Raw genomic sequence first — 24,423 nt, forward strand, 5'->3', positions numbered from 1 at the left:
GCAGAAGGAGGCCATTCGGCCCATCGAGTCTGCACCGGCTCTTGGAAAGAGCACCCTACCCAAGCCCACACCACCCTATCCCCATAACCCAGTAACCCCACTCAACCAACACTAAAGACAATTTTGGACACTAAGGGCAATTTAGCATGGCCAATCCACCTAACCTGCACATCTTTGGACTGTGGGAGGAAACCAGAACACCCGGAAGAAACCCACGCACACACGTGGAGAACGTGCAGACTCCGCACAGACAGTGACCCAGCCAGGAATCGAACCTGGGACCCTGGAGCTGTGAAGCAATTGCGCTAACCACTATGCTACCGTGCTGCCCTCGTATGCCCTGTTATAATAGTTTATAACATCCTGCTTTTGGTGTACTTCAATTAAAGATCCCATATGCATTTTAACAACTTAATCAGCCTGCCCTGGAGAATTGTTTGTGTAAACCCCCCCCCCGACCTACCAGGTATTTCTGACCCCGAATCTCTTATGTTACATTGTACCATTTAGTTTATATTGTCTCCCATTATTCTTCCTAAATGGCATATTTCACACATCAATATGTAACATTTGTGGTGGACTGTAACAACAGTACCAACTTGCATTAGTTTAGCGAGGAACATTCAAAATGCTTCAGGCAGAGTAGAGGAAATTTGCTAAAATGTGAAATGAGAATAGAAGGTGTGGCACATTGCTTATTTGGTGAGATGTTTTTAAAGGTGAAGAGGAAATTGGAGAGGCAGAGATCTTCATGGAAGGCTGTAGAGCCAGTGCTGTTGACAACATTGTGGAGCTGGCAATCAGTGGTCTGGGTGACAGAGGGGATTTTGACAATCATCTCTGGGCTAATCAGCGTACTGCAGTCTTTGAGCCTGACCTAGCCTAACTGAGTGACTGAATAGAAGAATGGAGTCAATGGCAAAAGAGTGAAATCTGTGACAAGGGCTGAAAATGGTGGTCATAGAATCATAGAATTTACAGTGCAGAAGGAGGCCATTTGGCCCATCGAGTGTGCACCGGCCCTTGGAAAGAGCACCCTAGCCAAGCCCACACTTCCGCCCTATCCTCGTAACCCAGTAACCCCTCCTAATCTTTTTGGACACTAAGGGCAATTTAGCATGGTCAATCCACCTAACCTGCACGTCTTTGGTTATTTGGAAAGAGCACCCTACTCAAGCCCACGTATCTACCCTATCCCAGTAACCCCTACTTAACCTTTTTGGACACGAAGGGCAATTTAGCATGGCGTTTCTACCTAACCAGCACATCTTTGGACTGTGGGAGGAAACCGGAGCACCCGGAGGAAACCCACGCAGACACGGGTTGAACGTGCAAATTTCGCACAGACAGTAACCCAAGCTGGGAATAGAACCTGGGACCCTGGAGCTGTGAAGCATCTGTGCTAACCACTATGTTGGTAGCTGGAGACATTTTGACCCAGCTATGATTTGACATTAGACAGACGGACAGCATTGGTTTAATACAAGTTCTGGAAATGTAGTGGGTAGTTGGGTGGCATCAGCAAACATACAGAAGTTGACCTACATACGTGTGGATTAAATCACCAACGGGCAGCATGTAGATGAGGAAGACCGGAGGGGAGGGGGGAGGGGGGGGAGTCCAAGAATGACTCCTTAGGGAACATTGGTGGTGATTATATTATTTAGAATAATAAGTATGGATTATAAATGCACTGAAGGAAAAATTGTCAAGCTAATACTAACAAACCCTTCCACGAGTGTTATCAATCCATGAGCTTTGTCTTTCTATAGGAAATCAGGCTCTGTATTGGAAATACTAAGTCATGACCATTGAGAGTCCACATTATCCATGCATCGAACTTGAGTGAGGTCTTTTTCTTCAATGCCAAATAATGAGGTATTCTTTTTAACTTTACAGGCAGCAGATTTGCACAACACCGAACAGGGCTTGAGTAAAATGAGATTTCAGAATCTGTTAAGCGTACATACAATGTGAACAGTGAAGTATTCAGTATTGCTCAGTTTGGATTACATTGAGGGCTGAGAGCATCAGCAGTAAATACCTTTTTAAGAAGACTTCAAACACTGCTTTACTGTTTTATCCACCTGGCACACCACAGTGTCAAACTGTTTTAAAATTAGAGCCACAAGCTCTGCCAACACGAAAGGTTAGTGGAGTAATTACTGCAGGTCTAGCTCATGCTGGAAGTGGGAAATGCCTAACATTTTGGTTCTTTCTTTCGCAAATGGAAGTTTTACAAAGTTCCTCGCAGGCATTTTCTACTGGCTGTGTTTCTGTGTTTCCTGAAAGATTGAGTTAATAATTTTGCCCACAAAGGAAGCCAACTGTGTAACTCAGCCGTTCCTGAGGTTTTCAAAGGCAGTGGGTCCACATCACCCTAGCACAGTGGTTAGCACTGTTGCTTCATAGCTCCAGGGTCCATGTTCGATTCCTGGCTTGGATCACTGTCTGTGCGGTGTCTGCACATTCTCCCTGTGTCCGCGAGGGTTTCCTCCGGGTGCTCCGGTTTCCACCCACAAGTCCCGAAAGACGTGCAGTTAGGTAATTTGGACATTCTGAATTCTCCCTCTGTGTACCCGAACAGACGCCGGAATGTGGCGACTAGGGGCTTTTCACAGTTGCTTCATTGCAGTGTTAATGTAAGCCTACTTGTGACAATAAATATTATTATATTGTCCTGAATTCTAACCTTCAAAATACTGTTCCTCTTAGAAGATCATAGGACAACATTTTGCGTCAGGCACTTTAATTAAAGTAAAAAGTAGTTTAATGGTTTTTAAATCGTGGATTAGGCCATTAATTAAGTTCCTATTATAAATAACTGTGAAGATTATGCAACTCAATTCCTAAGTCCTCACAAAATTAACCTCCGTATTAACGTTCAATTTTTAGTGGAAAGCCACTGTCCCCTGCTCTTGATAAATGGATCTTGTTTTTCAGCAAAGCTTGTGCCCAACAGATCCAAGGAGATCAGTGCTGAGGGGTGCAACATGTTCCCATTTTTGTTTTGGAAAATCCTGAAGCTGGTTGAAAAAGGAAATGGAATTTTTCACCTTGGTGCTCCACCTTGGGTGGCGAGCCAGATGTGCAGCTGTTGTGAGGCTGATTGAGTTATGCCTGACCTAGAAGAGCTTGATGTTGACAGGAGGGGGTTAATGTTTTCCTGTTGGGAAGCTGACCAGATTGGATTAACTGCCTTGTTTCCACTCTACACATCCTTTTTGACTGAATCAAAGTCTAGTTGGGGATGTAAAATGGCTGGTCAATATGACCTGTCAGCTTTCCACAAGGTTCGGTTCGGTTTAAGTAACTCCCCTAAATGTCTCCAACAAGCACCTCACACAGCTCCACCAACCTATCTTAACTTAAGCCTCTGAAGCATTCAATGAACGGCATGACACTGGGAAGTTCCGAGCAACAAAGGGACTTTAGCGTGTTTGTCCATTTGTCCATAGGTCTCTGAAGGTCGGTGGTGGGGGTGGAGAGAGGGGGGGGGGCAGGGGTAGGGACAGGTTCATAGGGTAGTGAAAAAGGCATTTGGGCCAGTTGCCTTTATCAATCGAGGCATAGATTACCAAAAAAATGGAGGTCATGTTGGAGTTGTATAAAACTTCGGTGAGGCCACAGCTGGAGTACTGTGTGCAATTCTGGTTGCCACATTGGGAAGGATGTGATTACCCTGGAGGGGGTGCAGAGGAGGTTCACCAGGATGTTGCCTGGGATGTGACATTTAAGTTATGAAGAGAGGTTGGATAGGCTTGGAGCAGAGAAGACTGAGGGGCAACCTGATCGAGGTGTACAAGATTATGAGGGGCATGGCCAGGGTGGATAAGGAGCAGCTGTTCCCCTTAATTGAAGGGTCAATCATGAGGGAGCATAAGTTCAAGCTGAGGGGCAGGAAGTTTAGGGGAAATGTGAGGAAAAATCTTTTTTACCCAGGTGATGATCTGGAATGTACTGCCTGGGCGGTGGTAGAGGCAGGTTGCCTCACGTCCTTTAAAAGGTACCTGGATGAGCTCTTGGCATGTCATATCATACAACGGCATGGGCCAAGTGCTGGCAAATGAGATGAGGTGGGTAGGTCAGGGGTTTTTCGTGTGTTGGTGCAGACTCAATGGGCCGATGGGCCTCATCTGCACTGTATTTTCTGTGATTCCCTCAAGAGGTTCGCCCTATTGGATCAAAGTGAATTTTTTACATGCCTGCTAGCTTCACCACTTTTCTGGGGCAGATTGCCAACCTCGCACAAAATGAGGAACAAGATGATCATGTGAACACAAACCCACAAGGAAATGGGCAGAGGTTAAGCAACCCCTTATCTAGGGACCTTGTAAAAGATGGGGAGAAGGGCTCCTCAGCATGTTCGTCAGGGCTAAATTTGAAGCCAAGTCCTATACACAGTTTGTTAATGTAATTTGGGGAAGCATGCAGTTAATAATGGCGATTCAATTGACTTCCAGTCTGGGATTAATATTTTGGCCTGAAATGGGCATGTTGCTAGCTGGCAACTACCCACCAAGTTTTCAAACTCACTTCCAAGTGTTTGGGTGCAACATACAAATTGGAATCCTATTGAAATCACAACTTTGCGTGCTAAGCTTGACTCTTGCCATCCTTTCTGCTGTCCTTGGAATGGAACTCCTTCACCCGCAGTCTCTCCAACTTTTTCTCGCTCCACATCGCTCAATGAATCTTGTGAATTGCTACTTCACTGCCATTTGGATATACTTGTGCATGCTCCTGAAGTCCTCCACCCCACTGCTCTCATGGTGCAACAGGATCTCCTTGACCTCATGTCTGTGGGCCACATGCCTTAACACATGGAGCTCATCCAATCTGGATGCATATTAACATATTGATCTACGCCGTCTCAAGTGATTGGGCACTTCTCTCCTCTGCTACTGTTGCACAGGAGAGCAAAATCAAACTAGTACAAACCATCTCCTCTGTCCTCATTACCAATAACTTAAATATAGGCACCTTTCGTCCTCAATTCATTTTATTTCTAACATTGAGATCATATACTTCTTGAGAAAGGGAGGCATTGTACTCTCACACTCATTGTATTCTCACACTCATTGTACTCTCACACTCATTGTACTCTCACACTCATTGTACTCACACTCATTGTACTCACACTCATTGTACTCTCACACTCATTGTACTCACGCTCATTGTACTCTCACACTCATTGTTCTCTCACACTCATTGTACTCTCACACTCATTGTACTCACACTCATTGTACTCACACTCATTGTACTCATGCTCATTGTACTCACGCTCATTGTACTCTCACACTCATTGTGGGGGGGATGGGGGGGAGGGACATGCGGGGTCCGCAGTGCCAACAGCGGCCATCAAGTAGCCCGATGGACCTGGTTGGTCACAGGGGTATGCACCATGCTAACATGCCGGCCTTTCACCCGCTGTGGGCAATGGAATTCAAGCAGCAATGGTGGCCCTCCTCCTAGTTGCCGCTGCCCGTGGGGATGCCCTGCGAGAGGGGCTGCCCTGCGCCTGTACGAGTGGGCATCCGCACAGAGGCCCTATATGCCCAGGCAGCTCAATAAATCCACTTCAATGTGGACCGAGCCCACCAAGATGCCCGGGCAGCAGGGTTCGCCACCATCGCTGGGATGCCCCAGGTCCAGGGGGTGATCAATGGGATGCATGTCCTCCTACGAGTACCTGCAGATGTCAGGCCTCTCTACACAAACGAAAAGAGGTTCCACTCAATGAGCGTGCACCTGATATGTGGCCATCAGCTGCCCATCATGCACGCCTGCACCCAATACCCAGACAATGTGCACGATGCCTTCATTCTGGCACATTTGACGATTCCTGACATGTTCAAAACGCCACCCCCGACCGAGAGGTTGGCTCCTGGGTGACAGGGATTACCTGCTGCGGCCGTGGCTAATAACACCTATCCGCAGACCGACATGGAGACCCGCTACAACAACGGCCAGGTCCGACGAGGAGGATACGGAGGAGGGCAAGGGTGGGCAGGACATGGGGCCCAGGTACACGTGGGAGCCTGCACGACGTGTGTGCGCACAGGATACTATGCTTGCCTCCAGGTTCACCAACTGGGGGTGGTGGTGGAGGGAGGGAAACAGGCCAGGGGCACGGGCACTGCATCCCACCCCCTCACAACCCGCGCCCCCCTCTCTCTGGCAACCACCCGCCTGCAACTCCCTCCATGATGCATAACCTGCCCCCCTACAGGTGTGGGCCCTGGGTTGGCAGTAAGAGCTGATCTGGTCCATCGGATGGGGGATGACGACAACCCACTCTGCGATGAGCTCTGATGCTTCATAAAGTTTGCCAATATCTGACTCCTGCCCACTGTAGCATGTCCACCGTCCACCTGGGTGATCCCTGTATGCGAGCTGACCATTCCATCACACTGTCCCATCAAATTACTCCGGTGGCAGTAGTGGGGATGGTCGGTGGGGGGGGGGTGTAGGAAGGTGTGGATCCCAGGCCACCCATTTTCCTCCACCACCCCGGCCTGCCCTGATCAGCCCACCCCTCACCCATGGGAAAGAGCACCGAGGCAGGTTGTAACAGTGGACAAGGGTGTTTAATGTGAACAAATGCATACAGATTTGTGCCCTAGCCCCTATAACTAAACTATGTCCTGCACCCATGCACAATGGCTTGTGCTTGACTGTTTGTTACTATGCCCTCTAGTTCTCTTTTTGCCCTTGAGTTTAATTCCCTTGCCTCTGTGCCCTTGCATCTCACGGTCTTGTGGCTTTTTACCCCTCTTACCTCTCTGCTCCCCCCCCTCCCCTTTTCTTCCTTTTGTTAGCCATGGCCCGTCCGTTTCTCCACCTCCCTCATCGCACCAAGACTGTCACTTTCGTACTTGGCTCCACCCTCACCCCCACAACCTTGGACATTCTTTCAGAGAAGGCTGCCCAGACCCCGAAGCCTGGGGCATGCCCAGAACATGTGGGTGTGGTTGGCCGGGCCTCCCTGGCACCTTTCCCATTTGTGGCATTTGCAAACATGAAGGGAAACATAAGCTGATGATATCTAACTGTAAACCTCACTGTCACCATCATTGACTCCAAGGTTAGTATTTGACTTCCTCTCTGGCATCAAACCTTGGCAAAGCCTATAAAAGCGCAACATCAGCATAACTAAAGTCATTCTGTTTATTACTCACTACCACCAATGAGTTTTGGTGCTGACTCAAGCAGCCTCCCTGCTTCCTGAGTTTACCCTCACGATGTGAAATTCAAATTCTCTTACCGCTCCCCTGTGGTGCGCTGGAGCAGACTACCATCAGTTTCCGTAGCTGATACTTCCTAGAACAGGTCGGTAGATTGTCGTCAGCAGTACTGCTCCGCATCAAGCATGGCTGAGCGGGAGTCTCTCCTGTTCTTAATGCCAGCCATTGGCATGTTGGAAGGATTCGCTGCTTGACACTCAACCTGTTTCGCCGCTTTATTAACGCACATTCTGTCGTGCAGTGTCACAAGACCTCCAATGGTGTGTAAACTGAGCATCATATTCAAAACAGAGCTGAGATTTCTACAGCATACACAGTTCATCATTAAAACCAACTTCCACTTCTGGAATGTTGCCCGTTTAGGTCCCGACCACTCAGATGCTGAATCCCTCACCCACGTCATTATCATCTTGAGTTCCAACTTCTCATGCTCTAATCCAGCCTCACTTTGCCCAGCCAGACGACTGTAAATCCAGCACTCTTCGATTCAAGCTTCCTTTTAAACTTTTACTATGCCTATCCGCAACACTTTCCACTGCTTCTCTCATTTCCAGCAAACCTGCATTTTTTGTCTTCGCTTTAAAATTGCTTCCAAAACTCGTCCCACCCTGATAATCATTTCCAGCTAAACATCTCAGCCCACATCATTCATTCCCCACATTCCCAATCATTCCTTGGTCTCCACTCCTTCTGCTCCACATCAAAGATTGATCATACAGTTATGTCCAGACCCTCTGAAACATTCTTTCAAAAGCCTATTGGGTGGAATTCTGCTGAAAAATGACAACGGGTGCGATTCTTCGGAAAGGTTTCTAATTGTGGTACCAAGTGGGAACTGCCACAAGCTTCACGGTGCTCAGCCCGGCAAGACCGTCACCACAGTACACCGGTAATTGGTTCACTTAAAGAGAGCCAGGGGCTTTACGGCGCAAATGAAGGCTCGCCAGCCGATTCATCGGGACTGCTCTCGCCAGCACCCCGCTAACAAGGTAGAGCAGCACTTAAACTGCTTTGTACAGCCAACCTCACTCAGCTCGCAGTCATGTCGCCGAGACGAACGGCTGCACGATTCAGGGATGCAGACCTGGGGAGGTTCCTAGATGCGTAGGAGGCCAGGAGGGATGTCCTGTTTCCCAGAGGGTGACCCACAGGGCAGCCAGTGCCACCTGGGATGAAGCGGCTGCGACTGTCAGCTTGGTCAATGTGACCAGGAGGACCGGCATCCAGTGTTATAAGAAGGGCAGCGACCTACACTGGGTGAGTTGGCACCCGCTCCCCCATGGGCCTGCCTGCACCTGGCACCATCCTCGCCCAGCACCGTGTTGTGCCCTGGCCCACCCGCTCTGCCTCCTCCCCAAACCCTTCCCTGGAATAGGTTTACCCGGAGCTGATGCAGATGTTGGGGAGCAGCCGGTACATTCAGAGGGGGATGTTAACGCAGTCCAGCAGGTCCATAACCAATTGGAGGAGCCCCAGAGGCTACTGGTGCAGGAGATGTTGCCGGCAATGCGTAGCACTGAGGCCCACACTGCTAGGGTGCCGAGCGCCGTGGAGAGCCTGGTTCACCATTAGTGAAGGTGTCAAGGCGTGGCTCAGTCAGACGGCCATGGCTAAGGGCCTCAGTAGACTGTCCAACTCGATGAGGGATGTGACCCTGTACCGCGCTGACCTTGGTGAAGTTCTGCGTGACATGTCCCACCCTCAGATGAGAATGGCCGAGGTGCTGAGGAGCTTGTTCCAGTTGCAGGTGGGCACTGCCGAGGCACTGCAGAGCATAGCTAGTCACTGAGGAGCATTGCTGAGGGCGTCAACACGATGGTGCAGACATTGGGGAGCAGCCAGGGCTGGCAGAGCCAGATGATGCGGGAGCAGCCAGGACTCGGTCCAGCTGCCTGACCTGAGGTGATCCCCAGGGCTCTGTGGGCGCTGACCGGGAGGAGGGGACCCTGGGTGCCAACCTGGACCCCTCCCATCGAGTTCCACCCCTCTGATGTTGGTGCATCTCGCAGTCAGCACACGGAACTGTCCGGCACGCCTGTGCATGTACCGCGTCAAGTGCGGCAGGGCCCTCTGGCCCCAGAGCACCCAGAGGACTCTCGCCAGGGGCATTGAAGGCCAGGGGATGTGGTAAGCAACTGGCAGAATCCCGCCAGGGGCATCGAAGGCCACGGGATGTGGTAAGCAACTGGCTGCCTCCACCCAAGATGTGCATCCTGGGATCACACCGAGATTCAGTGGTAGAGAAAGTGAGGCCAAGCACGTCGAGGATCACTGAGAGCACTGGCGGAGGGGAGGGGAATATTCCCCCCCCCCCTCCCTCAACCACGCAGGTATGATGCTGATCCGATTCCCCGCCCCCCCCCCCCCACACACACACACACACACACACACACACACGCCCCATTAGCAATGCCTATGGATTTCAAGGGATTTCAAAGGTTTTGAGCTTTCTAGGAAAGCTCAGAGACCTGAAATGAATGCAGTGTTAAAAGCATGGCGCTGAGTAAGCAGCTGTGGAGAAAGGGAAAGTACTTGAAAGATACTGGCATGTATCAACCATGAACCGTTTGATTTGCTCTGTGTTGTGTTATGCTTCTTCATGTAGCATAAGCTGCTTCCTTGATGTATGCTCTGACAAAGGAAGGTCCAGACTTGGAGATAGGTTTAACACATTTATTGAACAGTTAACAATTCTCCTACTTGAGTTTGACTCTCCTGCTAATCTTGCTATAGTAACTCAATCTAACTAACCAGTCTGCTCTAATCCATGCGGTGGGTGTGATGCTTCTTGATCTGCCCCTTGTCCTTCTCTCTGAGTGACGCCTGTGGAAAGAGAAAGAGCATGTGTGCCCTGGCCTTTTATATGGGTGGCCCCTTTGTGGTAGTGTCACCTCTGGGTGTCTTGACTGCCCATTGGTCGTGTCCTATTCCATGTGTTCATTAGCTGTATGTCTGCATGTCATGATGTCACTGGTGCGCCCGCTAGTGTTTACTTAGTCTTACTGTATTTACATTAACCCCTTGTGTATTACAGTGATGCATATCACCACACTCCGCAGCTGTCAAAGCGGTCGGGCAGCACCTGCAGCTCATATAGACTCTGAAAGGAAATCCCCCCTCTTGAAGCTGACTTCCTGTCAGTTCAAGGGGGCTTCTCACGTGCGGCTTCTGAGAGAGAGAAAGGGGAATCCCTTCTGCAGAATGGAGCACTGCCGTGATTTGGACACTTTCTAGGTATCCAGAGGGCATGGACATTAAAGTGACCAGGCTACTTCAAGGCTACTGTACACGGTCAAAAATTAAAATTTTGATCAGAGAGCTACCTAAAATCACCATGCCAAGAGTGATGTGCAGGTTTTCCAGGACTGGAAGGGACAGTCCAGCCACGAGACCCCCACCCCGGGGGAGTGTCCCGTAGTCCACCACTTTCCTCCAGCCCAAGCTCAACCAACCCGCAGGACACTTGGACGACCCTTCCTCTGCAGCCTGGCACTGGCAGGGGGCAGATGGGCACTGGACATATGAGGTGTGACTCGGTTCCTAACCTTTCTGGGTAAGATCCTGATCGTGCCAGGTGGAGCGGGCCAAGAGAAGTGCAAACTGTTTGACGCCCAGCGCAAATCCCGTTTTGGGACTCTCGCACTACTCCCCTGACATAAAGGGATAGGCGCTGGGCACAATGCGGCCAGAGAATCACCCCCATTGTCTTAACGTTCCTTGCCTTTTCATAAGCTGATTCAAAACCTCTCTTTTAGAGGGTACGGGTTGGGGGGCGGGTGCTGTTTCAGTCGGGGTGATCCTACACTCCCAGGGCCACTTAATGCTGATGAGGAAGAGAAACCTGCTTGGAGACCACCAACTCTTAGTGGCATGAGGCACAGCATCACCAACCGATCCCCAGCCCCTGCACCACCACGGATATTCATTTAAGACCATCAATTGGTCTCTGGGTGAAAGGCCTTCACTGACGGTGACTTAATCGCGGTATTCTCTGGGGCCTACATGATTCTCCGCCTCCACCGAGATACATTCCCGATGACAAGGTTCACTTGTACTTTTACAAATCGTGAAACAGGCGCTGTGGCTGCTGAGGTGACAGCCATACCACCCTGTCCCGTGTGCTGACTGCGAGACGCGACCTCATCAGAGAGGTGGAACTCAGAGCAGCTGGTGGTCACCATCCCCACTCCAGGGACGGGTCCTAGTTGGCATCCAGCACCCCCTCCTCCCGATCGGTGCCCTTTGGGCCCTGGGGTGCACCTTGGGATGGAGGGGCAGGTGGTCCGAGCCCCAGCTGCCCTTGCATCATCTGGCTCTGCCAGCCCTGGTGGTTCCCCATGGTCCACACCATAGCATTGACGCCCTCAGCAATGCTCCTCAGTAATTGGGCCATGCTCTGCAGCGCTTCAGCCAAGCCCACCTGTGACTCGGACAAGTTGCGCAGCACCTTGGTCATTCCCATCGGAGAGTGGGACATGTCCCGCAGCACTTCATCACGGTCGGTCTGATACTGGGTGACATCCGCCTAGCGAGTCGGATATTCTGCCGAGACTCTCAGCCATTGCCGTCACCGACTGCACAACGCCTTGGGCACCTTCACTCGGTGCCAATTTCATCTACCCTGGTAGTGTTGGCCTCGGTGCCACTCATTGCCGACACCATCTCCTGTGCCCCTAGCCTCTGGGACTCCTCCAAGCGGCTATGGATCTGCTGGAGTGATGCTGACATCCCTCTCTGAACATCCAGGTTGGTCTCCATCGGCTCCTGTTACCTCTGTAGCACAGGCTCAGCATCAGGCTGGGACCCACCTGGGTCCTGGGATCCAGCAGACCTCTGACTGCTGTCTTGCCTGGGGGGTCCTGCCTCCACCTGATATACATCATCAGTGGTGTGGTGCTCACCAGATTGTGTCCCAGGAGCCTATCCACTAACATATCCTAACGAGGTGTGTGTATCTGCGCAGGTGGAGGGTGGGGATGACAGCTGTGCCGTGACTATGGTTTCATCCTCTGAGCTCTCCTCCGAAGTGTTCTCCTCAGAGCCAGGAGACTGGGCCACCGTCGGCTGCAGTACCTGCAGGAGAATGGGCATGTGGTCCGTGGGAGGGATGGGTCAGTCAGTAAGGCAATCACTACTCACATTTGACAGGTCCTCCAGGTGAGGCCCGGTGATTCCCCACCTCTGCAGCATCCGCCAGCCTCCGTATGGGTGACCGATCTGTCCTCGGCCACACCAGTCACCTCCGAGTCCCGCTCCGCGAAGGACGTGAGGATTCTTAAGTCTGGCACCCCTCCGCCAGTCTGGGCTCGCTCCTGGCGATTATGGGAGAGCTTTTCCTGAGGAGACACAGAGGGCATCGCTAGCCACACGTGTGGTGCACAGTGGTGGGAGAGGGGATGTGAAGGAGGGGTTGGGGTGGCTGTTAATGGGGGTGGAGGGAGGGCTGGCGATTGCATGGTTGGGGCGGGGGGGGGGGTTTACTCACTTTAGCTGCTCAGTGTAGAACGCTGACCTCTTTCTGCCACTGAAGGCCAGTCCCGCTGGTCACACCCCCCGAGTTGACAGCTGCAGGCATCTCATCCCTGGCAGCTCTGGCTGCTTTGTGGCTGACTCTAAGGGACCCTCTGGGGAACAGGACAGTCCTCCTGGCCTCCACTGCATCTAGGAGCCTCCCCAGGTCAGCATCTCTGAACGGGGCCGGTCGCCTGGGAGCCATTGTTGCGATCTGGCTGGGGTTGGCTGAGCATGTGCAGCTTACGTGCTGCTCGACCTGCTGCAGACGGCTGGCGAATTAGCTGGCGAGCCTTCATTTGCGATGAGAAGCTCGTGAGGCCTCGTCAAGTGAACCAATTAACGTTGAATTGCATTGCCGGCCGCACTGTGCTGAGCGCCGTGAAGCTCACGGCAATTCCCGCTCGCTACTAGACTTCGAAACCTTTCCGGAGTATTGCACCCTTAGTCTCAGGAACGCAGAGTTCCGCCGGTGGGGTCTCCCATTTAAGTCTGAGATGAGGCGAATCTTTTTCTCTCTAAGGGTCATTAGTGTATGGAATTCTCATTCTCAGAGAACAGTGGAGGTTGGGTCATTGAATATTAAGGCTGAGTTCTATATAATCTTGATTGAAGAATCTTGATCCCTGGAATGGAGAGCTTGTCGTATGAGGAACAGTTACAGACTCTGGGTCTCTACTCGTTGGAGTTTAGCAGGATGAGGGGGGATCTTATTGAAACTTGCAGGATACTGCATGACCTGGATAGAGTGGACTGGAGAGAATGTTTCCACTTTGAGGAAAAACTAGAAGCAGAGCACACAATCTCAGATCAAAGGTACGATCCTATAAACAGAGATGAGGAGGAATTTCTTCAGCCAGAGGGTGGTGAATCTTTGCCGCAGAAGGCTGGGGAGGCCAAATCACTGAGTGTCTTTAAAACAGAGATCGATAGGTTTTTGATCAATCAGGGGATCAGGGGTTATGGGGAAAAGGCAGGAGAATGGGGATGAGAAAAATATCAGCCATGATTGAATGGCGGAGCAGACTCGATGGGCCGAGTGGCCTAACTTTGCTCCTATGTCTTATGGTCTAAAAGGAAGTCAAAGGTTACAGGAGGTAAACAGGAGAAGGCAGGGTTGAGCTTACAATCCGATCAGTGTCATCTTATCAAATGCTGGAACAGGCTCAAAGCACCAGATGGTCTACTCCTGCTCCTAATTAATATGTTCATCTTGACCTTGCTCAATTATTCTATCAGCCCCCTTGGCCAGGGTACAAATGTAAGGTATTGTTGATGCTTCATCTACCTTTGATTTTTTGACTATTCCAAGTTAACATTGTTCCAGAGGTAGAGGTGAATAAGTAGCTATTTGGTGGTTTTTTAAATTGGTGTATTTGTTGATAGAGAGAAAGGGTGGGGAATTCAATTCTGTCAGTTGGTGCCGAAACATATGGGGTGCAATCTAATGGCGGTAAATCTCATTATGCCTCACGGGATCCAACAGGATTTCACGAGGCGTCACAATCTGGATCCCATCCACCTGGATTTGCATTTCAAGTGAGTAGCTAGCTTAACTTGAATATGTCTGCGCCGGATCTACCCAGCACCCGGGATCGAATCCCCTTGCCTTGGAGACTCCAAGCCGGTGCCGTCTAGCGCTGGTCCCCGCAAATGTTTAAGAAGGAATTGTAACATAAAGAGCGATTATGGGTGTAATGTTATCAAAATTGAATGGAAGAAAGTCAAGGGAATGTGTAACTCTGATGGAAATGTACAGTCAAGACAATTCGAAATGTTCTGTAATGTCTATGATAGATTTTATGAATAAAGTATATTTTTTGGAAAAAAAAAGCTGGTCCCCACAAATGAGGACCAGGCATACTGCCACTGGGGGGGCTCCCGTTTGATCGGAAGCTGCAGGGTGGTTGGCCTCTGGGCAGGGTGGTACCCTGGCACTGCTAATGTCACCTGGACACCTTGACACTGCCAGTGGTAGCTACCCTGACAGTGTCATCTGAACATCCTGGCAGTGCCACCTGGATGCCACCCTGGCACATCAGCTAGCACTTAGGTGGCATCTTGCCCGTGTCAGGAATTGGGCCCTGGGAGCCCTGCCCTTATGAGGTGGGGTGAGGGGTCTCAAGGACCCCCTAATCAGTATGTTGGAGCATTGTGGAGGTCGCTGTGGGAGGTCAAGAGATCGTGGCTTCATTTAAAAATGGCACCCTGATCTCTTTCTGCACTAACGAGCTGAGCTGCTCCGTACGGGAAATGAAAGAAGTCCCGTTTAATGGCGGGGTCGTTCTCGGTGCTACAGGCACCAGGAAACACCACGCTAAACGCGCTCGACACTGGACTCTGAGTTTTTTCAGTTAAATTGCACCCAAGACATACTGTTTGCAAATTAATCTCCATTTTGCAATATTTTGCCACTAGAATGTTTGCGAGATGTAAATGTTAAAAATATGAGGGTTGTTTTTTTCATTTAGGATGAGTGTTCCCATTAAAGCACAAAATCTTGTTGCCTGGTTAAAATTACTCCGTTTTACATGTTGTACTTATGAACTGAATTACTCAAAAGAGAAACGTAGTCAAGAAGTAATAGCCTGATGTGTAAATTATTGTTTCATGACAGAAATGCTAATTTAATTCCTTTAAATCTTCACCTGTTGAAATAGGTGTCACTTGTTACAGCTTATTATTATTTTGCCCTATTAATTGTCACGAAAAGGGCTCAACTTACAGTAATGGGGTATGACCTAGATCTTATAATGCTCAAATTAACAAAATATGAACCACAGCAGGCATGAACTTCAGAATTCAAAGACAATGGAACAGTGTAAGATTAAACTTTCTTAATTACTTAAGTAATAGCCTCCATTCACACAGTACTTTTGTGAAAACTACCTTAAGTTTGTTGTGCAGTTTCCAGAGACTCTCAAATGAATGCCTTTTCTTTGTTCTTAGTTTGACCAATATATTGTTCCCCAGCTGCGCCTTCTCAAATTTCTGAAATTATCGCAACGATATCAAGCTCCTCTTGCTTATTGAAAATGTGCATCCTATCACTTACTTACCTCTTTTATTTCTACTGTTTCACTCTTGTTTGGCACCTTTTCCATCAGTGTGCTGTCTACAGCTGGGGATTGGGATAACAGGCAATCGTGTGGTATGAGGAACAACACTGAGCAGAACAGTTACTGAATAAGTCATCAGTATTTCTGAGTTAGAAACAGTGACTCAGAAATCAAATAAAGTGACAATAGTTACCATTACAGTACAACAACAACATTTTGTGTTTTTCACAAGCCAATTGCGGAGACATAAGTAAACATTAAGGCAGGTGGTCAAAATCTTGTTAAATATGTACATTTTAGGGAGTGTCTTAAAGCAGACAAGAAAGCTAGTGAGACAGAGAAGTTTTAAGAAGGGAATTCCAAAGTTCAGGATCCAGGAAGCTGACCCCACCAAAAGAATCTGGGGATACACAAGAGACGAGAATCGAAGGAGTGCCGAGATCTTGGAAATTGGTAGATCTGTCTTCATTCAACTTCTGCAAATACTTCAAAGCAAAAGACACTGAGGTATTTTTGCATCCTGTGTCCAGATAGCAGACTGACCGTGGCCAATAAGAGTTGACTATAACCATTGATTCTGGATCCCACATTTCATCTGTTGTGAAGATTAATTCAGTCAAATATAACGTGACACATTTGCCTGCAGAACAATGTTGATTGGACTGGTAAAGTCCAGGGACCTGCCCTTAAATCATGTGAAAAACCAAATGATCAGATGCTTGAAGTCTCACAAACATAACCACTGAGCAACTAAACGTCTACATGGTATACCTGATGTGGCTGTACAATATCTGTGGGGTACAAGCTTTCATTTTATTTTGTCATTTAAAAACAAACAAACATAGATGTCCTATCACCACCACCCCCTGATCTCTGCTATTTTCTGGAGTGAATTACGAAAAACATATTGGTTAGAACTGTTGCTTCACAGCACCAGGGACCCGGGTTCGATTCCTGACTTGCATCACTGTCTGTGCGGAGTCTGCACGTTCTCCCCGTGTCTGCGTGGGTTTCCTCCCACAAGGCCCGAAAGATGTGCTTGCTAGGTGAATTGGACATTCTGAATTCTCCGTCGGTGTACTCGAACAGGCACCGGAGTGTGGCGACTCGGGGATTTTCGCAGTAATTTCATTGCAGTGTTAATGTAAGCATACTTGTGACACTAATGAAGATTATTATTATAAGACTGTATTAGTTAAGATATTCAGGCATCACAAACTCTGTCTCATTCAAACATGAAACAAGAGGCTTACGACAGATTATGCACAATGAAGTGTCTTAGTTCTTCATCAATTACTGACGAGAAATGTCAATAAATTGAAAACTTACAAAAACCTATTGAAAAATATTTTTACTTTTGCTATTTATTTTAATACTTATCTTGCTAATGCTTCTATCGTTCAACGTGAATAGAATTATGGTACCTCTGGCTATAGTATTTTTTGTGCATTCATATAGCGCCTTTCACAGACCCAAAGCCCAATTCACACCAGTGAATTACTATTGAAGCCTACTTACTGTTGCTTTGCAGGCAAACAGGCAGACTTTTTCTTCACAGCAAGGTCTCATTCAAAACCCATGTGGGCACTAGACCACACAGGAATTCAGAATGACCACATTCTATGCAGAACATGAAGCCAAGCTTTAATTTTCCTAGTTCTGTTGCAGTATAAATTGGGAGAAACACCAGGAACATAGAACATACAGTGCAGAAGGAGGCCATTCAGCCCATCGAGTGTGCACCGACCCACTTACGTCCTAACTTCCACCCCTCCCCGTAACCCAACAATCCCTCCTACCCTTTTTGGTCACAAAGGGCAATTTATCATGGCCAATCCACCTAACCTGCACATCTTTGGACTGTGGGAGGAAACCGGAGCACCTGGAGGAAACCCACGCAGACACGGGGAGAACGTGCAAACTCCTCATAGACGGTGACCCAGTGGGGAATCGAACCTGGAACCCTGGCGCTGTGAAGCCTCAGTGCTATCCACTTGTGCTACCATGCTGCCCACGAAGTGGAAGTGGAATTTATTAGAAGAAGAACTAATTTATTAGAAGAACAAACTAATTTCGCCCTTGGTTGAGATTGTTTTGATGTCCACCGTTTATAGATAATGATTTGATTCTAGAACGCAGCAGCCTGAAAGTAAGGCTTTAATTATAGCATTGTGGCAATGCACTGATGCATGAGTTAGGAATTAGCATAAAAACACAATATAAATCCCTGTACATGTTATTGAAAGACTTGTTTTTGTGAATGAATCACACAATTAGCCAGAAGCTATTGCTTCAGAATGGATTAGTCTACAACTAATTACTGCCAGTGCAAGCTTGGCTAAATGATGCCATAGGATAGGGTTAACTTATCGGCATCTTTTGTCCAACATTGGAAATGTTTTACACTTGCCTATAACTTTCATTTCCTTCTTTTTTCTTAATTTTTTTAAAATTTAGAGTACCCAATTATTTTTTTCCAATTAAGGGGCAATTTAGTGTGACCAATCCACCTACCCTGCACACCTTCGGGTTGTGGGAGTGAAACCCATGCAGACACTGGGAGAATGTACAAACTCCACACAGACAGTGACCCGGGGCCGGGATCGAATCTGGGTCCTCAGTGCCGTAGGCAGCAGTGCTAACCACTGGGCCACCGTCCCGCCTATAGCTTTCATTTACAACTGACAGGATAACAATCATATAATTTATCTTTATAAGAACGTGAACTAAAATCAAAACAGCAAATGCGCCATGATAACTGTCTGTGAGAATAGAGGTGGGGATGAAGTCTTGTCAGACTCGCCACATCATTTGCCTCAATGTTGACTTGTCCACAATGTCCTCGATGATAATCTTGTAACTCCCAATTAAACTACGCTAACATACCACATTTGGTCTTCTGTTGTTCACTACATGGCAAATTAATTCGAACTCAGAAGGGAGAGCTATTGAAGGTTTTATATTTGCATGTGGCTTGCAGTAAGCGTGGTAATCGTCCAAGGTTTCTTTTGTACCAGTTTACAGGATAAAGTTTAATAAGCGAACATATGAGAACAGCAGCTTCTAATGAACCATATCCTGTTTTTTGTTAATCGACTCGGACAAGTTTAAACAAAGTTCTCAATCGTTCTTTTCCCAGTATTATCCATTAAAAGACAGTACAAAGTGTGATTTATTCATTTATTTAGGGATGTGGGCTTCTTTCCTTTTTTTACTTTCTTATTGTAGTTCTTCGGTTGCCTGGTCAAATGCCTTGTCGTAAAATTGCCAACACATAACATTTTCTATTCTTACAGGAAATTCAGAAATCCACCAATGTGGTCTATCAATCCCATCACGTTAGTCGAAGCAAGAGAGGCCAAATTGTTGGCACTCGTAGTGGGTTCCGTGGCTGCACTGTCTGGCTGACAGGTAACATGCTATCTAAGATTATTTACAATTGCATGTCAATTCACCAATATGACCATGATATGGATATCACATACTTCACCCCGGAACATTTTCATTAATCCCATCATTTCCACACACAATAAGTAAAATTCTCTTCCAATAGGTTTAGACTTGCAAGTGCAGTACTGTTTCTGCTCCTGGTTGCAGCCAATCTCAGATTGCAGCAGAAGTGGGAATCAAATTAATAGACAGGGGAAAACTGCCAAGGGTAATGGCGCTGGTATCATTGGCTTTCACAGTGGGCGTGTTAGACAATACAGAAGCGGTGTTCCCCTTTAGACCTTTCTTTTAGGAAGCTCATTCCAACTTAATTGACATCAATATTTTCTATTCAGGTCTATCAGGCGCTGGAAAGACCACAATTGGATTTGCATTGGAGGAGTACTTGGTAACCCATGGTATTCCTTGTTACTCTTTGGATGGAGATAATATCAGACAAGGGCTCAACAAAAACCTCGGTTTCACCTCTGAGGATCGTGAGGAGAATATCCGGCGTATTGCTGAGGTGGCCAAATTGTTTGCAGATGCTGGCCTAGTCTGTATCACTAGTTTTATTTCTCCATTTGCCAAGGTAAGTTAATTACAAAGAAGGAACTGACATGTTCCATTTTATAAATTAATTCCAGCCTCCAATCTCTAGCTAGATGGCTGAATGATATAAAGTATTGACCGTCATCCTCTTTAAAGAACCTCTAATCCAACGTAGGTGCATTAAACTGTGACTGACTTGAATTTCAACCCTGACTACCTGGTTTCCTTGATTGGTGCTCTATAGAACCAAATGGCATCTTTCTGTAATCTTTCCTTCAGTCTCAAAAAGATTCACTTATTTTAGAAATATTTTAACCAACGTTGGGCTTATCCATTTCATTGATCCATACAGTCCGAATTGTATATTTGATAAATGACTGTAGGTAGCAAATTGATTGACAGATGAGAAAATGATTGTCAGTTTAAAAAAACCTACTGTCCAAGGCTCTCACCAACAGATGCAGGAAGAAGCAATTTGATCATCAAAAGATTACTCTCCAAGTTCCAGACAAGGTCATTTATGAGACCGACAATTTATTCCATGATTTCATGACAGTGCTCACTGAAATGGCATTTTAATTATTAAAATATTTGCTATTTCCCACTGTGTTACAGTGAAAAGATGAGGACATGAATAAAATACACCCAACGCGATTATTCCGGACATCATTTTTAACTGGTTTCAGTTGGTTCAATACTTTGTGAATAAGACATGTTTTATCAAAGACCATTTAAATTATCTATTAGAAATACTGAAAAATCGATATGATCCCAAACCATGACGTACAATTAAAACAGCATGATCATTGATTTTAGCACTTTGGCTAACTGGGTCACAAGATAGCCCGGTGGAATGATTGAGAGAGGAATTAATGTGTGCCAGTGACCTCTGACAACCATCACAAACAAAGTGTGTTAATTTTGCATGTTCATTTATATCTTTAGGATCGGGAAAAAGCAAGAAAAATTCACGAGATCTCCAAACTTCCGTTTTTTGAAGTCTTTGTCGATGCTCCATTAGATATCTGTGAAAGTCGTGATGTGAAAGGTCTTTATAAGAAGGCTCGAGCAGGAGAGATCAAAGGTATTAATATCACACCATCAGCAAAAGGGTGCTGGAGCTAATGCCAACAACAAAATTCTGTCTGATAATGTGAGACCTACCTCAAGCACTAGCTTTCAGGATTGTTGATGGCTATCAGTTAATTGAAGAGATCTTACAAGAGTGTTTGTCTGCGCAGTGAACTAACAGCTCCATTTTGTGCAGTGAAACAATGTTCAGTTAGCATAGCTATCAGTGAGAAGTGTGAGAAAAACCAAATTCCAGGGGCAGCAATGATAGTTTATTCCTAATCTACAGCATGACCTTGTTGTATCTATGCAAAGAAAATACAGGAACATCAAACAACTGTAGCATAAACTGCACTGATTTAGAACCAGAGAACCAGAGGATTTCTACAGTGCAGAAAGAGGCCATTTGGCCCATTGGGTCTGCACTGACCCTCTGAAAGAGCACTCCTCGGTCCCCCCCCCCCACCCTTCCATCCCCGTAACCGCCCTATTCTGCACATCTTTGGACTGTGGGAGGAAACCAGAGCACCCAGAGGAAACCCACGCAGACACGGAGAGAAAGTGCAAACTCCACACAGACAGTCACCCAAGGTCGAAATTGAACCCTGATCCCTGACACTGTGAGGCATCAGTGCTAACCACTGAGCCTCCCTTTGGACCCCTGGCAGGAAGACAATGTAAATCTTCGATAATTATCTGAGGAAAAAGCTCTCCTATTTTGCTTCAGTTTTAATTGTCCTAAGGGCCCAAATTGCCTCTTTTATACCATTGCTGTGATGCACAGTCATGAATTCCCAAATTAACATGTTTTCATAACTTTGAATTACTGGACAGATTCAGCCCAACTGGCCTGTTTTGATGTCAGACCAAGGCAGGCCAGCAGCATGGTTCAATTCCCGTACCAGCCTCCCCGAACAGGCGCCAGAATGTGGCGACTAGGGGCTTTTCACAGTAACTTCATTTGAAGCCTACTTGTGACAATAAGCGATTTTTATTTCATTATGCTCCATGTGCCTCCACCCTTCCTATTTCACCTTAGCCTATTTGCATACCCTTCTTTTCTTTTTCTTTAATGTGTACACCTAACTTTCCCTTCAGTGGATCTATGCTATTCACCTCAACTACTCCCTGTGCTAGCATATTCTACTGTCTGGGTAAAGAGGATTTTCTTGAATTCCAGTTAGTGACTGGTTTATATTTAGGATCCCAGAGCAGGATTTCCCACCCCACCACTGGAAAGGTTGGCGGTGTACTCGCCCTCCACTCTGGTTGGCTGCCCCGCAGGCATTTTACACTCTGATTGGCCTGCAGCTGTCTGGTACCAGCAGCACTGCTAGGACTGGTGGCCACTGCTTGGACTGCATCCAGTCCCAGAAAACAAAGGGCCAAGAGCTGGAAGAAAGGTATGAAATGATGTGCAGGTTAGGTGGATTGGCCATTCTAAATTGCCCTTAGTGTCCAAAATTGCCCTTAGTGTTGGGTGGGGTTACTGTGTTATGGGGATAGGGTGGGGTAGGGTGCTCTTTCCAAGAGCCAGTGCAGACTCGATGGGCCGAATGGCCTCTTTCTGCACTGTCAATTCTATGAATTCTATGACTCTCAGCACGGCCAGGACAGGAGGCCTTTGAGGGGTATGGAAATCGGATGCAAAGGGCAGGGTGGGGGGCACTTCAATGGAGGCAAACCTTTGGAAAGGCCTCTGATTGGAAAAGGGAGCCCGTGATGGAGGAACCCTCATTCCCTTTCACACCTGAGGTCCAGCAGACTAACCTGCCGGGTGTCCACCCATTGCCAATCTCCTCTGACTTGCAGTTGGAGCAGGAGGTGGCCCTCAAGTGAATATTAGCAGACCACCTAAGGGCCTCAACTGGAGACACTGTAGGCATTGCCCGCCATCCATAAAATTGTGGCAAAGTCAGGAGGGGTGGGTGTGTAGGCATCAGGAAAGTCACCTGCAGGCCCACCCTCACCTGCAAAACCAGCCATATGGGGAACATTGTCTCAATGCCAACCCTAGGAATCAGTTCCATTGCTTGAAAATCCCGATTAGGTTCTCCCTCGTTTTTTTTTCTAGGATCATAAATGTAACTTGGATCCAATCACTCGCTCCAGGTGACAACGTAGAAATAGCTTGCTCCCGTTTTTAAAATGAAGGGATAAAGTCTGAGATTCCAAGTTTTTGAACCCATTCTCATAACCTAGTTGTGCATCGTTCCCGGTGCTTTCTTCATCCTGCTGTAACTTTGACTCACTATATCAAATATGAAGAGACAAACGGGGCCTGGGAGCACCAGTAGAACTGGGAGAGATCATGGCGAGTATAAACTTCATGCAAGCGGGGAAGGTGCCGGGACCAGATGGGTTCCCGGCGGACTTCTACAAAACATTTGCAACAGCACTGGCCCCGCACCTACGGAGATGTTCACAGACTCGCTGGCGAGGGGCACACTGCCACCCATGCTAGCACAAGCCTCAATCTCGCTAATACCTAAGAAAGACAAAGACCTGACTGAATTTAGTTTATGCAGACCCATCTCGCTACTGAACGTAGACGCCAAAATATTGGCCAAGATCCTAGACAAAAGGCTAGAAAACTGCATATCAGAGATGGTCACAGAGGATCAAACGGGCTTTGTCAAAGGTAGACAGCTAACATCGAACATCAGGCGCCTGCTGAACGTGATCGTGACCCAGTCCGGGAACAGAGCACCTGAGGTGCTCGTCTCCGTGGACGCAGAAAAGGCCTTCGACAGAGTCGAGTGGAAGTACCTTATAGAGGTGCTGCAGCGGTTCAGGCTCGAAACATGATTCACCTCATGGATGAAGCTTCTGTACAATGCTCCCATGAGCATACGGTCAAACAACATCAGTTCCCAGTGCTTCCAGGTGCACAGGGGCACCTGGCAGGGATGCCCGCTGTCTCCACTGCTGTTCACCCTAGCGATCGCACCATTAGCGATCGCTCTCAGAACAGCAAAGAACTGGTGGGTGATCCAAAGGTGAGGCAGAGACCATAGAGTCTTGCTCGACGCGGATGACATGCTCTTCTACATCTCGGACCCACAAAGCAGCATGGACGGAATCATCGCGCTCCTGAAAGTGTTTGGTGCCTTCTCGGGCTACAAACTCAACATGAGCAAAAGTGAGATCTTCCCGGTGAACCCACAAGGGGGAGGGGCAGCACTGGTGGGACTGCCGTTTAAACAAGCCCAACACAAATTCCGCTACCTGGGGATCCAAATAGCCCATGACTGGACGGGGATCCACAATGGAACCTGACCAGACTGACAGAGGAAGTCAAAAAGGACCTGCAGAGGTGGAACACACTCCCACTCTCCCTGGCAGGGAGAGTACAGATGATCAAAATGAATGTACTGCCCAGATACCTCTTCCTACTAAGATCCATCCCGATCTATATCCCCAAGGCCTTTTTCAGCGCACTGGACAAATTAACCATGGCATTTGTCGGGGGGGGGGGGGGGGGGGGGGGGAAGAATGCTAGGATTACAAAGAAGGTTTTACAGAAAACAAAATCCAGGGGAGGGCTAGCCCTC

At 47.8% G+C, this 24,423-nt stretch overlaps 1 protein-coding gene across 1 annotated transcript in view; it reads left to right on the forward strand.

The window, feature by feature from the left end:
* papss2b (3'-phosphoadenosine 5'-phosphosulfate synthase 2b) overlaps positions 1-24,423 on the forward strand; it is a 98,235-nt gene that overhangs the window by 18,782 nt on the left and 55,030 nt on the right. Inside the window, exons 2-4 of the mRNA XM_072478956.1 lie at positions 19,114-19,228; positions 19,603-19,838; positions 20,744-20,882. Of these exons, the coding sequence (XP_072335057.1) occupies positions 19,114-19,228; positions 19,603-19,838; positions 20,744-20,882 (490 nt within the window). The remainder of the gene's footprint in view (positions 1-19,113; positions 19,229-19,602; positions 19,839-20,743; positions 20,883-24,423) is intronic.

This window comes from Scyliorhinus torazame, chromosome 16, assembly GCF_047496885.1.
Source record: "Scyliorhinus torazame isolate Kashiwa2021f chromosome 16, sScyTor2.1, whole genome shotgun sequence".
Lineage (NCBI taxonomy): Eukaryota > Metazoa > Chordata > Chondrichthyes > Carcharhiniformes > Scyliorhinidae > Scyliorhinus > Scyliorhinus torazame.